This window comes from Sorex fumeus, unplaced genomic scaffold (assembly GCF_029834395.1).
Source record: "Sorex fumeus unplaced genomic scaffold, SorFum_2.1 ptg000054l, whole genome shotgun sequence".
NCBI classification, from domain to species: Eukaryota; Metazoa; Chordata; class Mammalia; order Eulipotyphla; family Soricidae; genus Sorex; species Sorex fumeus.
Window position 1 is genome coordinate 39,803,511 of NW_026606111.1, and position 22,941 is coordinate 39,826,451.

The 22,941-nt window shown below is 43.4% G+C and overlaps 1 protein-coding gene across 1 annotated transcript in view; it reads right to left on the minus strand.

Annotated features, from left to right (window-relative positions):
• Positions 1 to 22,941, minus strand: part of TBC1D32 (TBC1 domain family member 32) — a 332,745-nt gene that overhangs the window by 39,915 nt on the left and 269,889 nt on the right. Inside the window, exons 27-28 of the mRNA XM_056125154.1 lie at positions 16,776 to 16,859; positions 1,769 to 1,838 (exon numbers count right to left, since the gene is read on the minus strand). Coding sequence (XP_055981129.1) covers positions 1,769 to 1,838; positions 16,776 to 16,859 — 154 coding nt within the window. The remainder of the gene's footprint in view (positions 1 to 1,768; positions 1,839 to 16,775; positions 16,860 to 22,941) is intronic.

Consider the following 22,941-nt stretch of genomic DNA (forward strand, 5'->3'; position numbering starts at 1 on the left):
TTTTAGAATTCATTGAATCCAATGATTGTAAATGGTGAGAGTCCTTCTCAAGAAGTAACTTTAAAAATTAATGAAGGAGTTTTTGACTGTCATTATAGCCGAAAGGTACTTGGTTAAGACAGCTAAAAAGCTAAACATGGAAGAGATCTGCACAATAAAAAATTGCAAAGTTCTGTTAATTCCAGGATGAAAAATAGAGTTTGCCAACAAAACCATAAAATGTTTTTCCCAAACTTTAAATATACATGCTGAATGTAACCATGTGTAGATCAAGGAAAGATAGTGTTTTTGTTTTATTTAAGGCCTTAACAAGAATTTTTCACCATTCTAAAGAGTTGCTTTGCCAGTGGTAATATTTTTAACAGCTCATGAGTCATCAAACTAAAATACATTTCTATTAGCTGCCATAGTGACAATGGTTGTATTTGGGTGCCAGCTGTTTTATACTGTAGATGTATATAAATATTTCATTAAAGTCACTTTCAATTTATTTTTTACAACTAAGATATTACTTTGAATAAAGAAAGGTATGTGCCTCACACTTCTATTAATTATGAATTGCACTGCAGAAGAGAAATATGGAATTATAATAGTGGATAGAAAACCACCAAAAAATCAGTGAGTTGTATGATATACATGATTAAGGTAGGGAAGTGAAAATACTGTGTTCAGTATTCAGTATAATGATCTCACTAAATCAACTCATTATAAAGGGGTTTCTTTTAGCATCCTTAACATGCTTTTTCTTTCTATGCTTGCTTCTGAAGACATTCTACTGCAGGAGAAGGAGATGGTTAGATGCCCCACATACTTAAAATGATAGAGAGGAAATTCATGGAGCTCAAAGAGTTATTAGAAGCTGGTCCACCATTTGGTCTGTCCATTTTTTTCTGAAAATTTCAACTTGGGTGTGAAACATTCAAAATACAATGACATTTATTTAAATTTCTGCATCTATAATTGAAGTACTTTTATACTTATCACTACCAGTGGACGATTAAAATCAATCATATTATAAGGGCCAGAGAGATAGTACAGCAGGTAGGGTGCTTGCCTTGTACGCTCTGACCTGGACTCAAGTCTCCAGCATCCCATACGGTCTCTTGAGCACTGCCAGGAGTAATTCCTGAGCGCAGAGCCAGAAGTCACTGTCACTGTCACTGTCCTCCCGTTGTTCATCAAGTTGCTTGAGCGGGCCCAGTAACGTCTCCATTGGAGACTTTGTTGTTACTGTGTTTGGCATATTGAATACGTCACGGGGAGCTTGCCAGGCTCTGCCGTGCGGGCGAGATACTCTCGGTAGCTTGTTGGGCTCTCCGAGATGGGCGGAGGAATTGAACTCGGGTCAGCCATGTTGACTGTGTGCAAGGTAAACGCCCTACCGCTGTGTTATCGCTCCAGCCCATCAGAGCCAGAAGTAACCCCTAGGAATTGTCAGCTGTGGCCCAAACTTTAAAAAATAATAATAATATTTTAGAGAGTGTCATGATTATGCAGATATTTTGTCAATACTATATTAAGAAAAAGAAAAAACTGTTAGTCACAGTAGTCTAAGTACCAGTAATTGGCCTCAGAAATGATAATGAAGCATGAGATTTGCCTACATAAGTAATTTAATCATGTGCCAACATTCTCAAAAACAAATTATTACTTTTGGAATGATAAACCTGAATTTTACATACATAAAATAGTTGGTGGTTAAATACTTTGTAAGCACATATGAGGTAGATAAAACAAATGCACAAGAGAGATATTTCCATATCCATACCTGACAGTCATTTTAATGCCAAGTTGCTGCACAGATGAAAGAGTCTCATTTTTCACATTTGCATCAATAGCTGAAAACAATAGAAAACCTGGTTATAAAAATGTATAAAAGTATGCATAATAATCACAATTTAATTGAAAATTGATGAAAGTAATATTTTTACATATTTTAATCTGAATTTTGAAAACACTGACAAATCTGGTTTTTTAAGAACTGTCAATTATATTTTCAGAAAATAACGGAAAGCTTTTTACAAATAACCTTTTCCCTATGTATGTATTTAAAAGCTTATTAAATATAAAACAACTAATCATAATTTTTTTAAAGCAATCTAATTTTACTCAGTTCACAGAACACCAAAGCTATTAACCTCCACATGGTTCCAAATACTACTTTTATACATTCACAGGCAATATCTATGTATAATGAATTACAAACATATGTATGTATATATATGTGTGAGTATATAAAACACACACACACATATATAGTTCTATGTATCTATATATATGTCTCAAGTCTTTTTATTCTTTCCCAGATCACATATTCAAATTTTTAAGTAGTAATCAGTATTTCAATGAAGGTACAGTGAATTTCTTAATACAGACAGATTTTCTTTATGAAACAGAAATTGTGATCTTTTACCAAAGTCAAGAAGGCGTTGTATATTTCCGAGGACTACAGGAATAAATGAAAGTCTGAAGTAGTCCCTGAAAACAATGGAAGACCAACTGAGAGAGAACAAGTCAAAGTATCACTAAATAGTAAAAAGAACTGAGGCTTTGGTTGAAGCTTTTAATTTTGGACTTGAAGCTATAGCATTTGTCTCTTGTTTCTCTCTCTCTCTCTCTCTCTCTCTCTCTCTCTCTCTCTCTCTCTCACACACACACACACACACATTTTCCAAAACTGCAAAATTTCTGGTAGAAAGAACGAAAAACTAACTTTTATGAATCCTCTATCAGTAACCACAACTCCCCACCTCTATCCCTTCATACATTGGTACATCTCATACTATCAATGCAATTTATTTAATCCATGGGCTCAGTCATTCTTAATAAGTGCTTTCTGATAAAGTAAGTGTGGAGGGCTATACTCAAAGCTATGGGGGGAATGAAAGATAAATCATGCAGTAAGCCCTAAAAGAACTTTCCATGTCGTGTCAGAGATAAATTCACATACAGATAACACCGAACAAAGAAGGTTTAAAGCACTAAGAGGGATAAGAATGTAAAGATAAAGTACTGGTATATCAGAAGAGGGTGAGATTAGTTAGAAGCATCATTTTCACTGAACCTTAAAATATTGGTAGACTTTTGATTTGCAAAGATAAAAGAGAATGAATTAATATCACTGATATCAAACATCTATTCTCCGGACTAACAATAATTCACTTTTAGCTTCCTTAGAGTTAACTAACCAACTTGTCTGAGTTTATCAGGGGCTATCATGGTTTTAACACTGAAAGTCTCATAATCCAGAAATGTATAGGCCCAAATTAGACTAGATTTACTGACCAATTACTAATAATGAATAAAAATAGAAAATAGAAATTCTCAATTTCTCAACAAGCCACATCTGAACTTTTGTTTTAGTTGGCAATTTTAGTATTATTTTCATTGCAGTTCCCTATACTGACAATAGTATATGTATCAGTCTAACTTAGAAATTTTTGTGATTTATCACTAACTGTAATAAGAGATAAGCATTTCATCCATAACTGGATAAATAAAACCAGTTTGGAGTTTTAATAAAAAAGTACTTAATGTTTTAGCAACAGTTTTATCAAGGAAGACTATTTTGCTTCTCTTGCACATTTTCCAAACTAGAATATTTCCCCTTCGTAGTCTTGGCGCGTAAGGCACATCAGAACTCCAGCAAAGAGGAATGAATCTAATGTACAGGGAGGAAGGGATAAGAAGATGCCAGCAGAAGCTTGATATGGCGTTCCATCATTTTGCACCCAAAGCACCTAATATCTGAAATTATTCTGTCACACAAAACATGGTCAATTAAAAATACTAATAGGCATTCATATTTTAAGCAAAGTTTCAAGTTTTTGGTCTAAATAACAGCAGTTAGAAGAAAATAAGTCATATACCAATAACAGCTTTAACAATGTCCTCTACAGACAGAACAAAAGGGAGTGCCCTGCCACAGAGGCAGGGTGGGATGGGGGATGGGGGGTGGGAGGGATACTGGGATTGGTGGGAGTGGAGAATGGGCACTGGTGGTGGGATGGGTGCTCGATCATTGTATAACTGAAACCCAAGCACAACAACTTGTAAGTCTACAACTGTACCTCATGGTGTTTCACTAATAAAAAAAATATCAGTGGGGAAATAAAACAAAAACAAAAACAATGTCCTCTACAAAAGCACAGTAGCATGGTAGCAGTCCTCCCGTTGTTCATCGATTTTCTCAAGTGGGTCCAGTAATGTCTCCATTGTGAAACTTGTTACTGTGTTTGGCATAAAGAATACGCCACGGGGAGCTTGCCAGACTTTGCCGTGCAAACAGCCTACTCTCGGTAGCTTGCCGGGCTCTCCAAGAGGTGCAGAGGAATCAAACCCGGGTCGGCCGGATGCAAGGCAAACACCCTACCCACTGTGCTATCGCTCCAGCCAGTCCACTACAAAAACCATGTTAAATTCAAGTGTTTTGATCATAAAGTTCTTGTTTAAGCATCTCAATCTGTGTTGGTGACCCAGTAGTTCAAGATTAATTCTATTTAATTGTCCACATTGAAATAATGTTAAATGAGTTTATAATACTGACAGCTAATTTTCAAAATGGAAATAATAAAAATTAATAAACATTCTGATTTTATTTATTTTTGTAGTTCTGGAATAGAACTGCTTCACATCAACTATCATACTATGATATAATGACAACAGTAATGTCTGTTGCTACAACTACAGTCAGAACAGATTTTTTTAGGTGGCCTCACCCAGTGTTGCTAAGGATGGGACTATCTGTGATAATGTTTGGCCCAGTGCTGTGAGACTGAGGATTTGGTGTACTGTTCAGCAATGTTTAGGGTCCACAAAGACCACATCAGTGGTCTGCAGAGGTGTTTGGGGATAGGATTGGGTATCAGGGATCTAATCTAAGGCTAAATGTAGAGCATGCATGGTAGGCACATGCTCTACATTTGTGCTACATCCCTTGCCCTACCAAAATAAAAAACTAGATGGTAACTTTTAGAATTCTAGTATGCAAAAATTTGGATCATTAAGTATTACAAATGCACAAGTAATATGTTGATATGTGATTTTTTTTCTGGAAAGCATGATACATATAGAAACCTTAATCTTACATGGTTAACAAAGAGTGCTAAGAATGGCTATTTCCAATGTCACATATTTCATAGATCAGGTGAATTCTCCTAGGAGATAACAAATGGACAAAGGTTAAGTATAAAAAATATCTTACAAATGCGAAGGGAGGGATGCGAAGATGATGATGTGTGTTGTTGGTGGGCTCTCAGGACAGCTCTCTCTCTCTCGCTGCCCACGATCAGTGCTCTTGAGCCACTGTGTATGGACCTGATGGGGATGACTCCTCAGTTGTGCTCTGTTTCTGTATGTGCTGCTGTACTCTCTTCTCTCTGTCTCTCTATTTCTGACCCTATCTCTGTAGTCTCTCTTCTGGTCTCTTCTGATCTCTCTCTGGAGCCTTTCTGCTTCTCTCTCTGGAGTGCTTCTGCTTCTCTCTCCAGAGCCCATCTGCTTCTCTCTCTGAAGCTCTTCTTGCTCTGTATTCTGACTCTGCCCCCTTCTTCCATTCTCTGCTTTTTATTCCCTGAATCCTGACTGATTTCTGGAGCTCGACCTTTTCTGATCTTACAGTCTTAGATTATATCTCCAGTAACATCTCCATTGTGAGACTACTTGTTAATGTTTTTGGCATATCAAATACATCACAGGGAGCTTGTCAGGCTTTGCCGTGCAGGCAGACTACTCCCGGTAGCTTGCCAGGCTCTCAGGGCGAAGAAATCAAACCCGGGTCAGCCGCATGCAATACAAACGCCCTACTGGCTATGCTATAGCTCCATTCCTATCCACTTAGTCACAGTAAATTTACTTCTAATATTTCTAGCATTGTCATTCTGTATAAGCACAGTAAGAGATATATCAAACTTAAAGTTTGGTTCTTCCTGAGGACATCTTACTATATATTTCAGACCACAGGAATGGTCCAGGTGGACCATTAGTCCAGGCCAGATTAGTCTTCCTAACCCCAGCAGGGTCCTAGACTCATAATTACTTTTGGATCATGACAGCATTTGTCTATGATCATGCTCTCAACTTATAGTTGAATATTGTGGCGCTTTGGCCTGGCCCATTTTGATGCCAGGGTAGCTCACAGCTTGCCCTGGGTCCAATCAGTCCCTCGTCGGGACCATGCTTCTGGGGTGCTAGGAACTGAGAGTAACTGAGTCGAAAGAGCAGATGCCCAGGAGTAAATATTATTAGAGACAATCAACTCCCAAGTTACAAAGCATAATACTAACTGTCTTCCTGTGTCCATACAAAAAGGACATTGCTTTAAGGTAAACTAAATTCCCTACAGCAAGGCTGAAAGGACAAACCCAAAATTATCCTACACTTAAGCATCAAAATTAAAGAAGATGCCCATGGTAGTATGGCCATATGAGGATCAAGTTCTTGATTCCCACAAAAAGGAGTTTTTCAAGAGTGATCCATTTGTCAGAAGGTTAAATGATTTCTTTAACATATCTGGAACTTAAGAATAACCAGGCCTATGGCCTCTACACAAGTTTATAAAATTTCATTTAACTTTAACCATAAACTTTAACCATTTCAATATGGATCCCAATTATGGACATGCATAAGAATCTTCTTTTGTTTAGTTTCTGCATATTTGAGTTCCCTGCTTTGGAAATTCTGTTTTGTTGAGAGACAAAAGGCTGTTTCGTTGAATTTTTTTAGACTAAAATATTTCTGGAACTAGAGGATATCATGCTAAGTGAAGTTGGACAGACGGAAAGGAATGAGTACAGAATAATCTCACTCAAATGTGGGACCTAAAGATACACAGTAAGGAACCAATAAAAGGATAAAACAAAAACTGATTCACAAAATTGATTTGGTGGGAAGTAAGAGGAATGAGAGGGAAAGGCACTGGGGTATTTGGGGGAAGGAAGTGGGCACACTGGTGATGGGTTTGGTGTTAAAATTATGTGCAGAGGAAACCATCAATAACATTACTGTAAATCACAGCAGCTACCCTTTAACTATTTTCGACTTTTTTTTAAAAATTTTTTTTAATTTTTATTAGTGAAACACCATGAGGCACAGTTGTCGACTTAAAAATTTTTGTGCTTGGACCTCGGTCATACCATGATCAAATACCCATCCCTCCACCAGTGCCCACCTTCCACCACCAAGGATAACATCCCTCCCCCCCATTCCCCCCAAACCCCCCCTGCCACTGTGGCAGGGCATTTCCCTTTGTTTTCTCTCTCCTTTTGGGTGTTGTGATCAGCAAAAGAGGCATTGAGTGGCAAACATGTTCAGTCCAGTCTACTTTCAACCTGCATCTCCCCTCCTGGAAGGATCCTCCAAACACCCTCCATTTGGTGCTCCCTTCTCTATCTGAACTGTCCTTTCCCCTAGAATACCTGGCTGGCCTCTTAGCTATGGAGTAATCCTCCTGGTGTTGAACTCAGCTATTCTTGGGTATTAATCTCATATTTTGTTATTTTATATCCCCCAGATGAATGCAATCTTTCTATGTCTATCCCTCTCTTTCTGACTCATTTCGCTTAGCATGATACTTTCCATATTGTACCACTTGTATGTAAAGTTCATGACTTCATCTTTTCTAAGAGCTACATAGTACTCCATTGTGTAGATATACCAAAGTTTCTCTAACCAGTCATCTGTTCTTGGGCACTCAGGTTTCTTCCAGTTTCTGGCTACTGTAAAGAGTGCTGCAATGAACAAACAAGTGCAGATGTCACTTCGACTACACATTTTTGCCTCTCTGGGATATATTCCCAGGAGTGGTATCGCTGGGTCAAATGGGAGCTCAATTTCTAATTTTTTGAGGAACGTCCATACTGTTTTCCAAAAGGGCTGAACCAGTTGGCATTCCCACCAACAGTGAAGGAGTGTCCCTTTCTCGCCACATCCGTGCCAGCATTGGTTGCTTTTGTTCTTTTGAATGTGGGCCAGTCTCTGAGGTGTGAGATGGTATCTCATTGTGGTTTTGATCTGCATCTCCCTGATGATTAATGATGTAGAGCATTTTCTCATGTGCTTTTTTGCCATTCGGATTTCTTCTTTGAGAAAGTCTCTGTTCAATTCCTTGCCCCATTTTTGGATGGGGTTGGATGTTTTCTTCTTGTGAAGTACAACCAGTATTTTGTATATCCTTGATATCAACCCCCTGTCAGATGTGTATTCGGCGAATATTCTTTCCCATTCTGTAGACTGTCTTTGTATTTTGGTCACTGTTTCTTTGGAGGTGCAGAAGCTTCTTAGTTTAAGATAGTCCCATTTATCTATCTCTGTTTTCACTTGCTCGGCCAGTGGCGTGGCATCTTTGAAAATACCATTAGCCTCAATGTCATGGAGACAAAGTTTTGCCAACTTTGTCTTCAATGTACCTTATGGTTTCTGGTCTGATGTTGAGGTCTTTAATCCATTTTGATCTTACTTTTGTACATGGTGTTAGGCAGAGTTCTGAGCCCATTTTTTTGCATGTAGCCATCCAGTGATGCCAGCACAATTTGTTAAAGAGGCTTTCCTTACTCCACTTCACATTTCTTGCACCTTTGTCAAAGATTAGATGATCATATGATTGAGGGGAGATGTCCGTGTATTCAACTCTGTTTCATTGGTCTGCAGTTCTGCCTTTGTTCCAGTACCATGCTGTTTTGATTATTACCGCTTTGTAGTAAAGTTTGAGGTTAGGGAGGTTGATTCCTCCCATTTTCTTTTTCCCAAGAATTGCTTTAGCTATTCGTGGGGGCTTATTATTCGATATAAATTTCAGGAGTGTTTGCTCCATTTCTTTGAAGAATGTCATGGGTATCCTTATAGGGATTGCATTGAATTTATACAATGCTTTCGGTAGTATTGCCATTTTGACTTTTTAATTACTGTTCAAAAATCTCTTTATTTCTATATTCTCCCACCCCACCAAAGGCATTTATTCATACTGGTAACAAATGATTCATAAAAATATGTACAATACATTATGGGATACAAAATAGGCTTTAATAAGCTTTAAGTGAGTGAATTAGCACATGAATGAATAAATGAATATATGTCCAACTGAACAAAATAGTTTGTGATGTTATTATAAAAACAGAAGCAAGATGTAGATGAAACTATATACAGATTTAAAAATATTTTCTATATACGTAAATTAAGTAAATAATATAAGCCATACTCCCAGGACTCATTGTGAAAAATTTAAGGAAATACACTGACTTTGAAGAAGGCCACCAATGACACCTATAACATCAAAGATACTCTATTTACTTAAAAGTACTAAATTGAACCTCTGTATTAATATCAAGTACTTGAAATATACAATCATTTTAAATATGAATAGAATTGTGTTACATAAAATTAACTGAATAAAATTCCCTAATACTGCAATTATTCTCTCACTGTGGTAATGAATTCTGTTCTATTTTTGGTTTGCAAAGCTAACATGTAAAGTAGTAGTAGAAAAAATTAAATCTACTCTGTTTGACACTTGGTTAATGGTGTGAAAACATAAGTTTTCAGAAAGGTAAAGGATTTCTGCATTGAAGGACAAATCCATGACTGGAGAAGTTAGTGCTTAGATTTTCACCTACTCTCCTGAGGTCCTGCTGAATTTGTCGAAGTTTGAGAACTCTTACCTCCCAGAGAAATCAACACAGCAAAAAAATCAATGGATCAGTGCATTACCTCCTACCTCCTGCTTTCCTAAAATTCAATACAGTGTTTTGGTAGCTTCATTTTTAACACGTGGTTGTATTTATTTTATTAAATTTTTAATCCCATAAAATCCAATTCCTTGTGATCAAGCTATTTGTAAGAGTTTCAGAATCCTAATTGGTATAGTTAGTACCATTTGGAAGAACAAAAAAAAACATTACTTCCTCTGTCTTTGATTATGCAATTACCCTTGCCTGGAACACTGTTTTCTTCTTCTATTCCTTTCGGCCATAATAACTCAGGAGGTAGCACAAATGTCACTCCTTCTGTTCTGTTACTGTTTCCTTCACTTGGCTTCTATGATGGCACTAATTAACACTGATCACTTTTTCTACTGAATGCTTGTGGCACTTAAAGCAGAACTTTCTATTTGACAACAGCCTAATTCCAAGGTCTTTGCACATCATCTGAAACAAGGTAGGAAACTGAATAATTTCAGATTCCATCACTAAAAAATGCTAGAATTTTTTTTAGGTTTATGTCTTATTCCTGTCCCCCATCCTCTACAGGACAGAGCACTTCCTTGAAAAAAAATTTTTTAATTGAATCACCATGAGCAACATAGTCACAAAGTTATTTATGATTGGGTTTCAGTCATACAATGACCAATATCCATCCCTTCACCAGTGTACATTTCCTTTCATCCAAGTCCCCAGTTTCCTTCCGGCCATGACCCCTACCCCCTGTTTCCTGCCTCTATGGCAGGCACTTTACTTATTGTCTGTCTACCTTGAAATTATTGGGTATATTCACCAATGTTTCTGTAATCTAAGATCAAAAAGAACATATTTTGGATCTTTGACCTGAAACCAAAATGGCAATATGTGATCTTAATCTGTTTGTTTATTAAATTTTACCCAAAGTACCATCACATGTGGGTTTATTAAAAGAAGTACCACTCTCTATTAGTCATTGATTGTAATAGATAAACCAGAAAAGGCAGAAAAATTTAAAATAGAAAAATGGGCAGTCCAAAATACATGGCAACTAATTCAAGAGAATTACATTATAAGGAGAGAACAACTCTCTAGAACCCAACCTCAAAAACATAGAAGATTACATCTCACTATGAAATATTAGTTCAAAATTAGTTTAGTAAAAAGTAATAAAAGAGAATTCAAGAAGTCTAATCAAACAGATGTAACAAAACTCAGAAAAAGATAGAAATTACAACCAATATGTAATAGGAGGAAATTGATATTTTAAACAAGAAAATCATATATTCAGAATGTGAAAAAATGTAATCAGAAGTTCTAGAAAAAGTTGAGAAAACAGATCAGATTCAATATAAAACTGAATCAATGACCTTGAAATAATTCTGTATAAGTATTCATGTACAAGAAGATAAATACGATGTATAAAATAACTAAATGAAGAGACTTTCGGAAAACTGTCAGAGAATTAGCTCACAGTACATGGAAAGACAACAAAAGGAAAATGGCTATCCCAGAAGGGGAAGCAATATGGAACGGATAAGAAATATTAATTGAATGTCATATTAAAATTACTCACAAACTGCCATTCAAGAATACTGAATTCTGCAAGATTATTAGAGGTCTTCATGTAAAAACAAAGGTTAAGGGAATTTGCCAACACTAGAATTCACCTTCAAGAAATGTTGAAAGGAAATCTATGTACATTTGAATGTCTATGAAAAAGTAAATCAGCAAACACAACCATAACATCAAAGTCATGAGTTTAAGAGAAGGTCTAGTTGGAGAGATGATCTGGAAATTCTTGCGGGAAGAGAAAGCCCCCAGAGAGCAAGAAGCTAAAGCACAGAGCAAACTGAAGTACAAAGAATCAGCTGTGAGAAATAATCATTAATTGCAAGAGATCCTAATGCTGATCTAGGAAATGGTGTGCGTGTGTGTGTGATTGTGTGTGAGTGTGTGTGAGAGAGAGAGAGATGGAGAGAGAGAGAGAGAGAGAGAGAGAGAGAGAGAGAGAGAGAGAGAGAGAGAGAGACAGAGCTATCTGGGAAATGGTGTGTGTGTGTGTGTGTGTGTGTGTGTGTGTGTGTGTGTGTGTGTAGACCAATGCAAACTGAGAAACTTGTGACTTTGAGTATATCGTGGTATCAGGCCTGCACAAAATTGGTGTCCATCTGCCTGGCCAAATATCCACAACAATGAATCACAGGATGCTCCCAATGTCTGCAGAATTTTTCACTGCAGTTGCTATCAGTGCTGGGAAATAAAAATGCCCTAGTATCTTCAAAAGTCAGCCCACTACTACTGTTTCTGTTGAATATTCTCATCATCCAGAGACTCACATAAATCTCAGAAGAGATTAACAAGTTGCAGAGATGCTTCCAGAACCCAAAGTCACCATCCAGTTAAACATTTAACTCCAATTGTAACACTCTACTTAAAATTTTAGAATTCCTGGAGCAACACCTCATAATATACACCACTGATATACCAGGAGTAGCACATCACATTGAATGAATTGTGAAGTAGAAGGCAACCAATCTTGATTATAAAAATATTAGCACATGACTTAATCTGGAAAAAAAAAGTCCACTGGCTATTGAATAAACAGAGAAGATACAAAATAAATACACAATAGAATACTTTTCAGTTATAAAAGAAAGATGAAATCCTGCCACTTATAATAACATTACTAGATCCAGAGGCTATTACAATGAATAAGCCAGATAGAGAAAGACACTTTTTGACTTCCCTCATGTATGGTAGATAGAGAAATCAAAAAGTGCGTTATAAACTGAATTAAAAATAAACTTTTATAGTACAGGACCAGAAAAGAAGGAAGGTTGAGTCATTGGTGGGTTATCAAATCGAAGAAAAGTTAATGTACATGCTAATTTTCAATGATGCACACTTGAAACCTATATAGTTTTAGAATGCAATGATACTACTATTTTATTTATATATACATATTTTTATGGGCTGGAGAGATAGCACAGCAGGTAGGGCGTTTGCCTTGCGCGCAGCTGACCCTAGTTTGATTCCTCTGTCCCTCTCAAAGAGCCTGGCAAGCTACTGAGAGTATCCTGCCCACATGACAGAGCCTGGCAAGCTCCCTGTGTCATATCTGATATGCCAAAAACAGTAACAACAAGTTTCACAATGGAGACGTTACTGGTGCCCACTTGAGCAAATCGATGAGCAGCGGGAGGACAATGCTACAGGGATACAAATTTTTATATGTATGTATAAATAAAAGGAACTTATCTGTAGAATATTGAAAAGAATGTACAGAAGACGTTTATATTAAATTGAAGGAATTTTAACAGCCAAAGTTGAAAATGTAATATTTTGTTTTAATATTTTCCAATCCATTAATAACATAAAGAGAAAATAGATAAAGTTAAATGAGTATCAGCCTTGAAAGGGTTACTTAATTTATCACTTTAAAAAAGTGACCACAATGAAAAAAAAATTCATTACAGGGAACTGAGCCAACAAAATGTTACTGTTTGCTCAGATCTGGAAAGATACCAATATGGACTTACAAACTGAAAATATACAAAAACTTATCTTTGTTCTTTCTTTTTTAATTTAAAGGGATAAACAGTTAATTTTATTTTCGCAGATTTGCAAATTTTATAATGGGTTGAAATCCTGAGGGAGCTAATAACAGATGGATGACTGTGTAATTCTAATTCCATCTACCTTCGGGTTTAGCAATATGTCAGTTTTAAAAAGACAATCAATTTCTCATTTCAAGGAACATAAAAAAATTGAATATATCTATCTAGTATTAGCTCTGTAGCATCTTTTACATCAAAACATGTTCGTTTTTATTTAAAATAAAACAAAATGTTATAACAGCAGACAATTGTTCCACCAGCCAAAACCAAATAAGCTGAGGCTATCTCAAGCCATATGAAGAAAGAAAAAATCAGCAGCAATCTTTTTTTCCATTCTTCAATTTCATTTTATTTTTATTTTTATTATTTTACTTTTTATTGAATCACTGTGAGACCACTTACAATGCTGTTCATGATTCGGCTTCAGTCGTTTAGTGTTCCAACACCCATCCCCCCCAGTATACGGCAATCTTACCATATAATAATAATGAATAAAATAATCTATAAGGAGGAAGTCACTCTTTTCAACTATATTCTAAAATTTCAGTGGATTGTTATTCATCTAGAATCTTTGAATAATTTAAACTCATGGTCACAGTTTATCTGCCCAATAATATATTCAACAAAATCAATACCTGATATCTCCCTCAGCATAATTTAGAAATACAAGATAGGGAAGTAAACACATAACCACTGAGCAATAAGTCTACTTAGGGTATTTAGATACTGATTCAACATAATGTTCATGTTAGAGTATCTACAGAAAATATCAAGCCAAAGAACAATGTGATGAATACAACATAAATCAGAGATTACTGTGCTGAAGAAGATAGATGAGTTATTCACCCTTGAGTAGACAACACCCAGAATCCAAGCACTATTCACTTTTTCTACCAACATTCTGATTCAAGTCTTTATCATTTTTCAAGGCGATCTTTTCAGTAATCTCTAACTCATTACTGCACTTTAGTGCTTTGTTTCCCTCTAGGTTTTTTGTCAGTATAGTATATAAGGTGATTTTAAATATATATCAAATATATATGCATAATATGTATACTTGTATCATATATACATATATATAACACAAATATATTATTCCTATACTTACGATGCTGAAATAAATTTTAAAACCATTACATCTTTTATTTCAATGTCAATCATTCTCCCCCTTATGCATTTTCAAACACACCAATCTCTTTCTTGGTCACTTGGCAGAATTCTCCTTCTCTAAAAATACCCATATATGAAGAGACAAGTGATTTGCATGGCCCTGATTTGATGCCTGTTACCATATGGTCACCTGTGCCAGGTGTCTTAGAGGCCGCCAAGAGCTGCCAAATGTGGTCGGGGAGGCCCCCTCTACCCCACTAGAGTGACCCCGGTAATCTCTGGGTGCAAGTAGCACTGTATCCTGGAGCCCTCACACTGAGCCACTGGCCTGGTTAGCCAAGAATCACTGGGAGGGGTCCATGGGGGGGTCCATTTTCTAAGCACCTCTCAGAAAATATCCCACACCAAATTTACTCATATATTTATTTCCACTTCTGTTGGTCTGGATACCATTTACTATTGCAATCCTCATCCCCTTTCCTAATATATGTTTCTCATTTATTGCTACCCTATTAAATACAATGAACCTTTTACTTTTTGTTTGTGTTCTCAATAAGGTAAAGTATATAGGGCAAGACTTTTTCTCTTTAATGCTCTATTTGAGAAAAAGAGCATAGTAGAGGATAATTTCTATTTGTTGAATAAATAAAGGCAGGGAAGAGGGAGGCTGGAAGTGTGGCTAGTAGATTAGTGTTCTTAGAAAACAAACAAGCGGTGATGCTAGAAAAGTAAAGGACAGAATAATGTAAGAATTCTAGAATTCATGCTGCAGTCAAACGTAAATTTTTAAGGGACAGAGAAATGACTTGGTCAGACCTGTACATAAAAGTCACTCTGAAAGCAGCACAAAAATAACTTACAAAATTGATTCTTTAAGTTGAAATAACATGGCTTACAGTATATGGTATACAGGTTCAGACTGTTTCAAATGTATGATACCACACCATACCCATCTCAAAGTTTTTTTTAACCTTCTACCACTGTCAACTGAACACACTCCCTGTCCTTTTCACCCTCTCTTTCCTTTCTGCTAATCTCAGTTCTGTTAACAGAATCTAAGGAGTTTTACTTCACTTTGTTTGCTCCTTTGCTTAGCATCCTTATAAAGAATATCCTTGAAAAGGAATCAGGCTCTGATTAGATGGCAGGTAAATAGATGGTGTGACACCAAAGGCAGGAGTCAGAGTGGCCTAAGATGACAAAGAGTAGAGAGAGATAAGTAGATAAATTTTATCTATATTGTAAACACAAGTTGAGGGAGAAGGGCTGGACAGATAGTACAGCAGGTGATACACTTGCCTTTATGCAGATGGCCTAAGCTTGATCCCGGGCACCATGTATGGTTCCCCAAGTCCATCAGGAGTAATTTCTGGGTACAGAGTCAGAAGAAAGCCCTGAGCACAACAGGTGTGGCCCCAAAACAAACAAACAGAAAGGGATATAGGGGCCATGGGGTAGTATAGCAGTATTTGGATTTCATTTCTAGCCACACATAGTTCTGCAATTGCAGAGTATAGCCTATAAGCTGCCATACTGGGTGTGGTCCATAACCGTGAAGCACCTGGCTTCATCGTTATGGACCAGATAATACATATAGCACCACAAGGCTGAGCAAAGCATTGCTTACTTGGGACCTCACAAGAATTAACAATTACCCTTTCACTCCCAGGAAAGAAAGAAAACAGCACAAGGTTTGGTGACTGTAAGGTAAATATCAACTTAGAATCAATAATTCCTCAATTATGTGTCTGTGACAGACAGTATAATAGTGACCACCAAACAGACAATGTTAGAGGGAAGTAAGCATCGACATAAGGTAACATAACATCCCAGTGGGATATCTGAGTTTGAGTGTTCTTAGAAGACAAGTGAGTGATGTTTACCTATTATCAGTCAGACATATGAAAATCATGCTTAAATTTCTGACTAGATGATGTGAATTTAAAGGTTATCAATAGGTTCAGAGTGATAGTACAGAGGGTAGGGAGTTTACCTTGCACATGGCCAACCTGGGTTTGATCTCTGGCATCCCATAGAGTCCCCCAAGCCAACCTGAAGTGAGCTCTAAGCAAAGAGCCAGGAGTAAGCCCTAAGCACTGCTGAATGTGGACCAAAAAGAAACAAACAAAAAGTTATCCATATACATGTTGGGTAAATATATGTGGAAAAGAAGACTGGAGGATATTGCTTTAGGTCATTTTTAATAGGCAGACAGAAAAAAAGGAATGAAAGAAAAAACAGACAAAGATGAAAGACAGATCTGTATTTTAGTGATACCAAGTTGCAGAATTTCAGGATGGAAAAACTTCTGTGCATTGACAATATAATAACACATCTCTAGGAAAGTTATTTATATGTAGAAATGTTTAAAATGTACCTGTGTATTCTACTGAGGGGAAGTAGCAGTCACACGGGCTTTCCGAAAGATGAAGCACAAATTTTTCAAGTAATTCTATTAAAACTGCAATAAGCAAAAAAATAATTAGAATATTACAGGTCAAAAATGCTACAAGCTAATACATTCCTATATAAAAGACTAGTAGATAAAAGTCGTTTGAACTTGATTTTTGATCTAAAGGGGGTCCAATTCAAAACACATACCATTTTAATATTCATAACAATGTTTCTGATGCAAATTAAATTTTAATAGCTTCACTGAGAACCTATTCAATGTAAAACTAGAAAAGAATCATCTGTTATCTTTATAGCCTCTAAGGACTACTTTAGAATTTGCTAAATGATTTCAAATATAGAAAGAAAATTATTGGACCCAGAGCCGTGCTGCCCCGATTACCCCCGCCGAAGCCCAGCGAAGAGACGGCCCAGTACAGCTTCGGGGGACTGGCCCACCAGTGCAGCGGCACCTCCCCTCCAGGAGGGTAGCAGGAGCCCAGCCGGGAACTGCTACTGACCCCCAGCCGCGCCGTCCCGATTCCCGGTGCCGAAGCCCAGCAAGGAGACGGACTGGTCTACCTCGCGGGAAAGTCCTACGAGTTCAGTGGCCCCTCCATTCCAGGTGGGTAGGGGAAGCCCAGCCGGGAAATGCTCCTGATACCCAGCCTCGCTGCGACGATTCCCGCCCCCGAAGTCCAGAGCAGAATGGCCTGGTCTAGCTCGAGGGACAGGCCTAGCAGTTCAGTGGCCCCAACCCTCCAGGTGGGAAGGGGGAGGCCAGTTGGGAAACGCTCCTGAACCCCAGCCATGCCGCCCTAATTCCCGCCCCTGAACACTAGCACGGAACGGCCTGATCTAGCTCACGGGACAGGCCAACCAGTTCAGCGGCCCCTCCCCTCCAGGTGGGGAGAGAGAGCCCAGCCGGGAAACGCTCCTGATCCCTAGCTGAGCCGCCCCGATTCCCACACCCGAAGCCCAGCGCAAAATGGCCTGGTCTAGCTCATGGGACAGGCCTATCAGTTCAGGGGAAACTGCCATCAGGTAGGTAGGGAGAGCGCAGCCCGGAAACGCTTCTGATCCCTAGCCAAGCCGCCCAGATTCCCGCCCCTGAAGCCCAGCGCAGAGCAGCCTGGTCTAGCTCACAGGAAAGGCCTATGAGTTCAACGGCCACTCCCCTCCAGGTGCGTAGGGGGAGCCCAGAGGGGAAAGGCTCCTGATCCCCAACCACGCGGCCCCGATAACCACCCCCGAAGTCCAGCGCAGAACGGCCTGGTCTACATCGCTGGACAGGCCAACCAGTTCAGCGGGCCCTCCCCTCCAGGTGGGGAGACAGACCCCAGACTGGAAATGCTCCTGATCCCTAGCCGAGCCACCCGATTCCCGCCCCCGAAGCTAGGCGCAAAACGGCCTGGTCTAGCTCGCAGGACAGGCATACTAGTTCAGGGGCCCGGGGATCAGGCAGGTAGGGGGAATCCAGCCTGGAAACGCTCCTGATCCCCAGCTGCACCTCCCCTATTCCCGACCCTGAAGCCCAGCGCAAAACGGCCTGATGTAGCTCGCAGGACAGGCCTACTAGTTAAGGGTCCCCTGGCATCGGGTGGGTAGGGGGAGTCCAACCGGGAAACGCTCCTGATCCCCACTAAAGCCGCCAAGATGCCACCACCGAATCCCAGCGCGAAAAGGCCTGGTCTAGCTCACGGGACAGGCCTACTAGTTCAGGGTCCCCGGCCATCAGGAGGGTAGTGGGAAACCAGCCGGGAAACGTCCCTGATCCCCAGCCAAGTAGGCCAGATCCCGCCCCGGAAACCCAGCGCGAAACGGCCTGGTGTAACTCGCGGGACAGACCTACTAGTTCAGGGTCCCCAGCCATCGGGTGGGCAGTGTGAGTCCAACTGGAAAACGCTTCTGATCCCCACTGAAGACGCCAAGATGCCACCCCCCCCCCCCCCCCCTCTGAATCTCAGCGCGAAACGGCCTGATCTTGCTCGCGGGACAGGCCTACTAGTTCAGGGTCCCCTGCCATCAGGTGGATAGGCGAAACTAGCCAGGAAACGCACCTGATGCCCAGCCAAGCCGCCCAGATCCTGCCCCCGAATCCCAGCGAAAAAAGGCCTAGTCTACCTCGCGGGACAGGCCTACTAGATCAGGATCCCCTGCCATCAGGTCGATAGGGGGAAACGAGCGGGAAACGCACCTGTTGCCCAGCCAAGCAGCCCAGATTCCGCACCCGAATCCCAGCGCGAAACGGCCTGGCCTAGCTCGCTGAACATGCCTATTAGTTCAGGGTTCCCTGCCAGCCGGTGGGTAGTGGGAGCCGAACAAGGAAACGCTCCTGATCCAGCGACGAGCCGCCCAGAATCCTGCCCCCGAATCCCAGCGCGAAACGGCCTGGTCTAGCTCGCGGGACAGGCCTACTAGTTCAGGGTCCCCTGCCATCAGGTGGGTAGGGGGAATCCAGCCGGGAAAGGCCCCTGATCTCCAGTCACGCCGGCGAGATCCCGCCCCCGAATCCCAGCGCGAAACGGCCTGATCTAGCTCGCGGGACAGGCCTACTAGTTCAGGGTCCCCTGCCTTCAGGTGGGTAGGGGGAAACCAGTCTGGAAACGCCCCGAAAACCTAGCCACGCCGGCCAGATTCCGCCCCCAAATCCCAGCGCGAAACGGCCTGATCTAGCTCGCGGGACAGGCCTACTAGTTCAGGGTCCCCTGCCATCAGGTGGGTAGGGGGAAACCAGCCGGGAAACGCTCCTGATCCCCAGTCGCGCCTCCCCGATTCGCGCCCTCGAATCCCAGCGCGAAACGGCCTGGTCTAGCTCGCGGGACAGGCCTACTAGTTCAGGGTCCCCTGCCATCAGGTGGGTAGGGGGAAACAAGCCGGGAAACGCCCCTGATCCCCAGCCACGCCGGCCAGATCCCGCCCCCGAAACCCAGCGCGAAACGGCCTGGTCTAGCTCGCGGGACAGGCCTACTAGTTAAGGGTCCCCTGTCATCAGGAGGGTAGGGGGAAAAAATCCGGGAAACGCCCCTGATCTCGAGCCACGCCGGCCAGATACTGCCCCCGAAACCAAGCGTGAAACAGCCTGGTCTAGCTCGCGGGACAGGCCTACAAGTTCAGGATCCCCTGCCATCAGGTGGGTAGGGGGAAACCAGCCGGGAAACGGTCATGATCCCCAGTCGCGCCTCCCCGATTCGCGCCCTCGAATCCCAGCGCGAAACGGCCAGGTCTAGCTCGCGGGACAGACCTATTAGTTCAGGGTCCCCTGCCATCAGGTGGGTAGGGGGAAACCAGCCGGGAAACGCCCCTGATCCCCAGTCACGACGGCCAGATCGCGCACCCGAATCCCAGCGCAAAATGGCCTGACCTAGCTCGCGGGACAGGCCTACTAGTTCAGGGTCCCCTGCCATCAGGTGCTAGGGGGAAACCAGTCGGGAAACGCCGCTGATCCCCAGTCACGACGGCCAGATCGCGCACCCGAATCCCAGCGCAAAATGGCCTGACCTAGCTCGAGGACAGGCCTACTACTTCAGGGTCCCCTGCTATCAGGTGGGTAGGGGGAAACCAGTCGGGAAACGCCGCTGATCCCCAGCAAAGCCTGCCAGATCCCGCCCCCGAATCCGAGCGCGAAACGGCCTGTTCTAGCTCTCGGGACAGGCCTACTAGTTCAGGATCCCCTGCCATCAGGCGAGTAGGGGGATACCAGCCGGGAAACGCCCCTGATCCGCAGCCACGCCGGCCAGATTCCGCCCCCGAATCATAGCGAGAAATGGCCTGATCTAGCTCAGGGGACAGGCCTACTAGTTCAGGGTCCCCTGTCATCAGGTGGGTAGGGGGAAACCAGCCGGAAAACGCCCCTGATCCCCAGGCACGCCGGCCAAATCGCGCCCCCGAATCCCAGCGCGAAACGGCCTGATCTAGCTCGCGGGACAGGCTTACTAGTTCAGGGTACCCTGCCATCAGGTGGGTAGGGGGAAACCAGCCGGGAAACGCTCCTGATCCCCAGTCGCGCCTCCCCGATTCGCGCCCTCGAATCCCAGCGTGAAACGGCCTGGTCTAGCTCGCGGGACAGGCCTACTAGTTCAGGGTCCCCTGCAATCAGGTGGGTAGGGGGAAACCGGCCGGGAAACGCCCCTGATCCCCAGCCACGCCGGCCAGATACCGCCCCCAAATCCCAGCGCAAAACTGCCTGATCTAGCTCGCGGGACAGGCCTACTAGTTCAGGGTCCCCTGCCATCAGGTGGGTAGGGGGAAACCAGCCGGGAAACGCTCCTGATCCCCAGTCGTGCCTCCCCGATTCGCGCCCTCGAATCCCAGCGCGAAACGGCCTGGTCTAGCTCGCGGGACAGGCCTACTAGTTAAGGGTCCCCTGTCATCAGGAGGGTAGGGGGAAAAAATCCGGGAAACGCCCCTGATCTCGAGCCACGCCGGCCAGATACTGCCCCCGAAACCAAGCGTGAAACGGCCTGGTCTAGCTCGCGGGACAGGCCTACAAGTTCAGGATCCCCTGCCATCAGGTGGGTAGGGGGAAATCAGCCGGGAAACGGTCATGATCCCCAGTCGCGCCTCCCCGATTCGCGCCCTCGAATCCCAGCGCAAAACGGCCAGGTCTAGCTCGCGGGACAGACCTATTAGTTCAGGGTCCCCTGCCATCAGGTGGGTAGGGGGAAACCAGCCGGGAAACGCCCATGATCCCCAGCCACGCCGGCCAGATCCCGCCCCCGAATCCCAGCGCAAAACGGCCTGATCTAGCTCGCAGGACAGGCCTACTAGTTCAGGGTCCCCTGCCATCAGGTGGGTAGGGGGAAACCACCCGGGAAACGCCCCTGATCTCGAGCCACGCCGGGGAGATCCCGCCCCCGAAACACAGCGCGAAATGGCCTGGTCTAGCTAGCGGGACAGGCCTACTAGTTCAGGGTCCCCTGCCATCAGGTGCTAGGGGGAAACCAGTCGGGAAACGCGGCTGATCCCCAGCAAAGACTGCCAGAACCCGCCCCCGAATCCCAGCGCGAAACGGCCTGATCAAGCTCGCGGGACAGGCCTACTAGTTCAGGGTCCCCTGCCATCAGGTGGGTAGGGGGAAACCAGCCAGGAAACGCCCCTGATCCCCAGTCACGACGGCCAGATCGCGCACCCGAATCCCAGCGCAAAATGGCCTGACCTAGCTCGAGGACAGGCCTACTACTTCAGGGTCCCCTGCTATCAGGTGGGTAGGGGGAAACCAGTCGGGAAACGCCGCTGATCCCCAGCAAAGCCTGCCAGATCCCGCCCCCGAATCCGAGCGCGAAACGGCCTGTTCTAGCTCGCGGGACAGGCCTACTAGTTCAGGATCCCCTGCCATCAGGCGAGTAGGGGGATACCAGCCGGGAAACGCCCCTGATCCGCAGCCACGCCGGCCAGATTCCGCCCCCGAATCATAGCGAGAAATGGCCTGATCTAGCTCAGGGGACAGGCCTACTAGTTCAGGGTCCCCTGTCATCAGGTGGGTAGGGGGAAACCAGCCGGGAAGTGCTCCTGATCCCCAGTCGCGCCTCCCCGATTCGCGCCCTCGAATCCCAGCGCGAAACGGCCTGGTCTAGCTCGCGGGACAGGCCTACTAGTTCAGGGTCCCCTGCCATCAGGTGGGTAGGGGAAAACCAGCCGGGAAACGCCCCTGATCCCCAGCCACGACGGCCAGTTCCCGCCCCCGAATCCCAGCGCGAAACGGCCTGATCTAGTTCGCGGGACAGGCCTACTAGTTCAGGATCCCCTGGCATCAGGTGGTAGGGGGAAACCAGTCGGCAAACGCCGCTGATCCCCAGTAAAGCCTGCCAGAACCCGCACCCGAATCCCAGCGCGAAACGGCCTGATCTAGCTTGCGGGACAGTCCTACTAGTTCAGGATCCCCTGCCATCAGGTGGGTAGGGGTAAACCAGCCGGGAGCGTCTCTGATCCCCAGCCACGCCGGCCAGATCCCGCACCCGAATACCAGCGCGAAACGGCCTGATCTAGCTCCCGGGACAGGCCTACTAGTTCAGGGTCCCCTTCCATCAGGTGGGTAGGGGGAAACCAGCCGGGAAACGCTCCTGATCCCCCGTCGCGCGTCCCCGATTCGCGCCCTCGAATCCCAGCGCGAAACGGCCTGGTCTAGCTCGCGGGACAGGCCTACTAGTTCA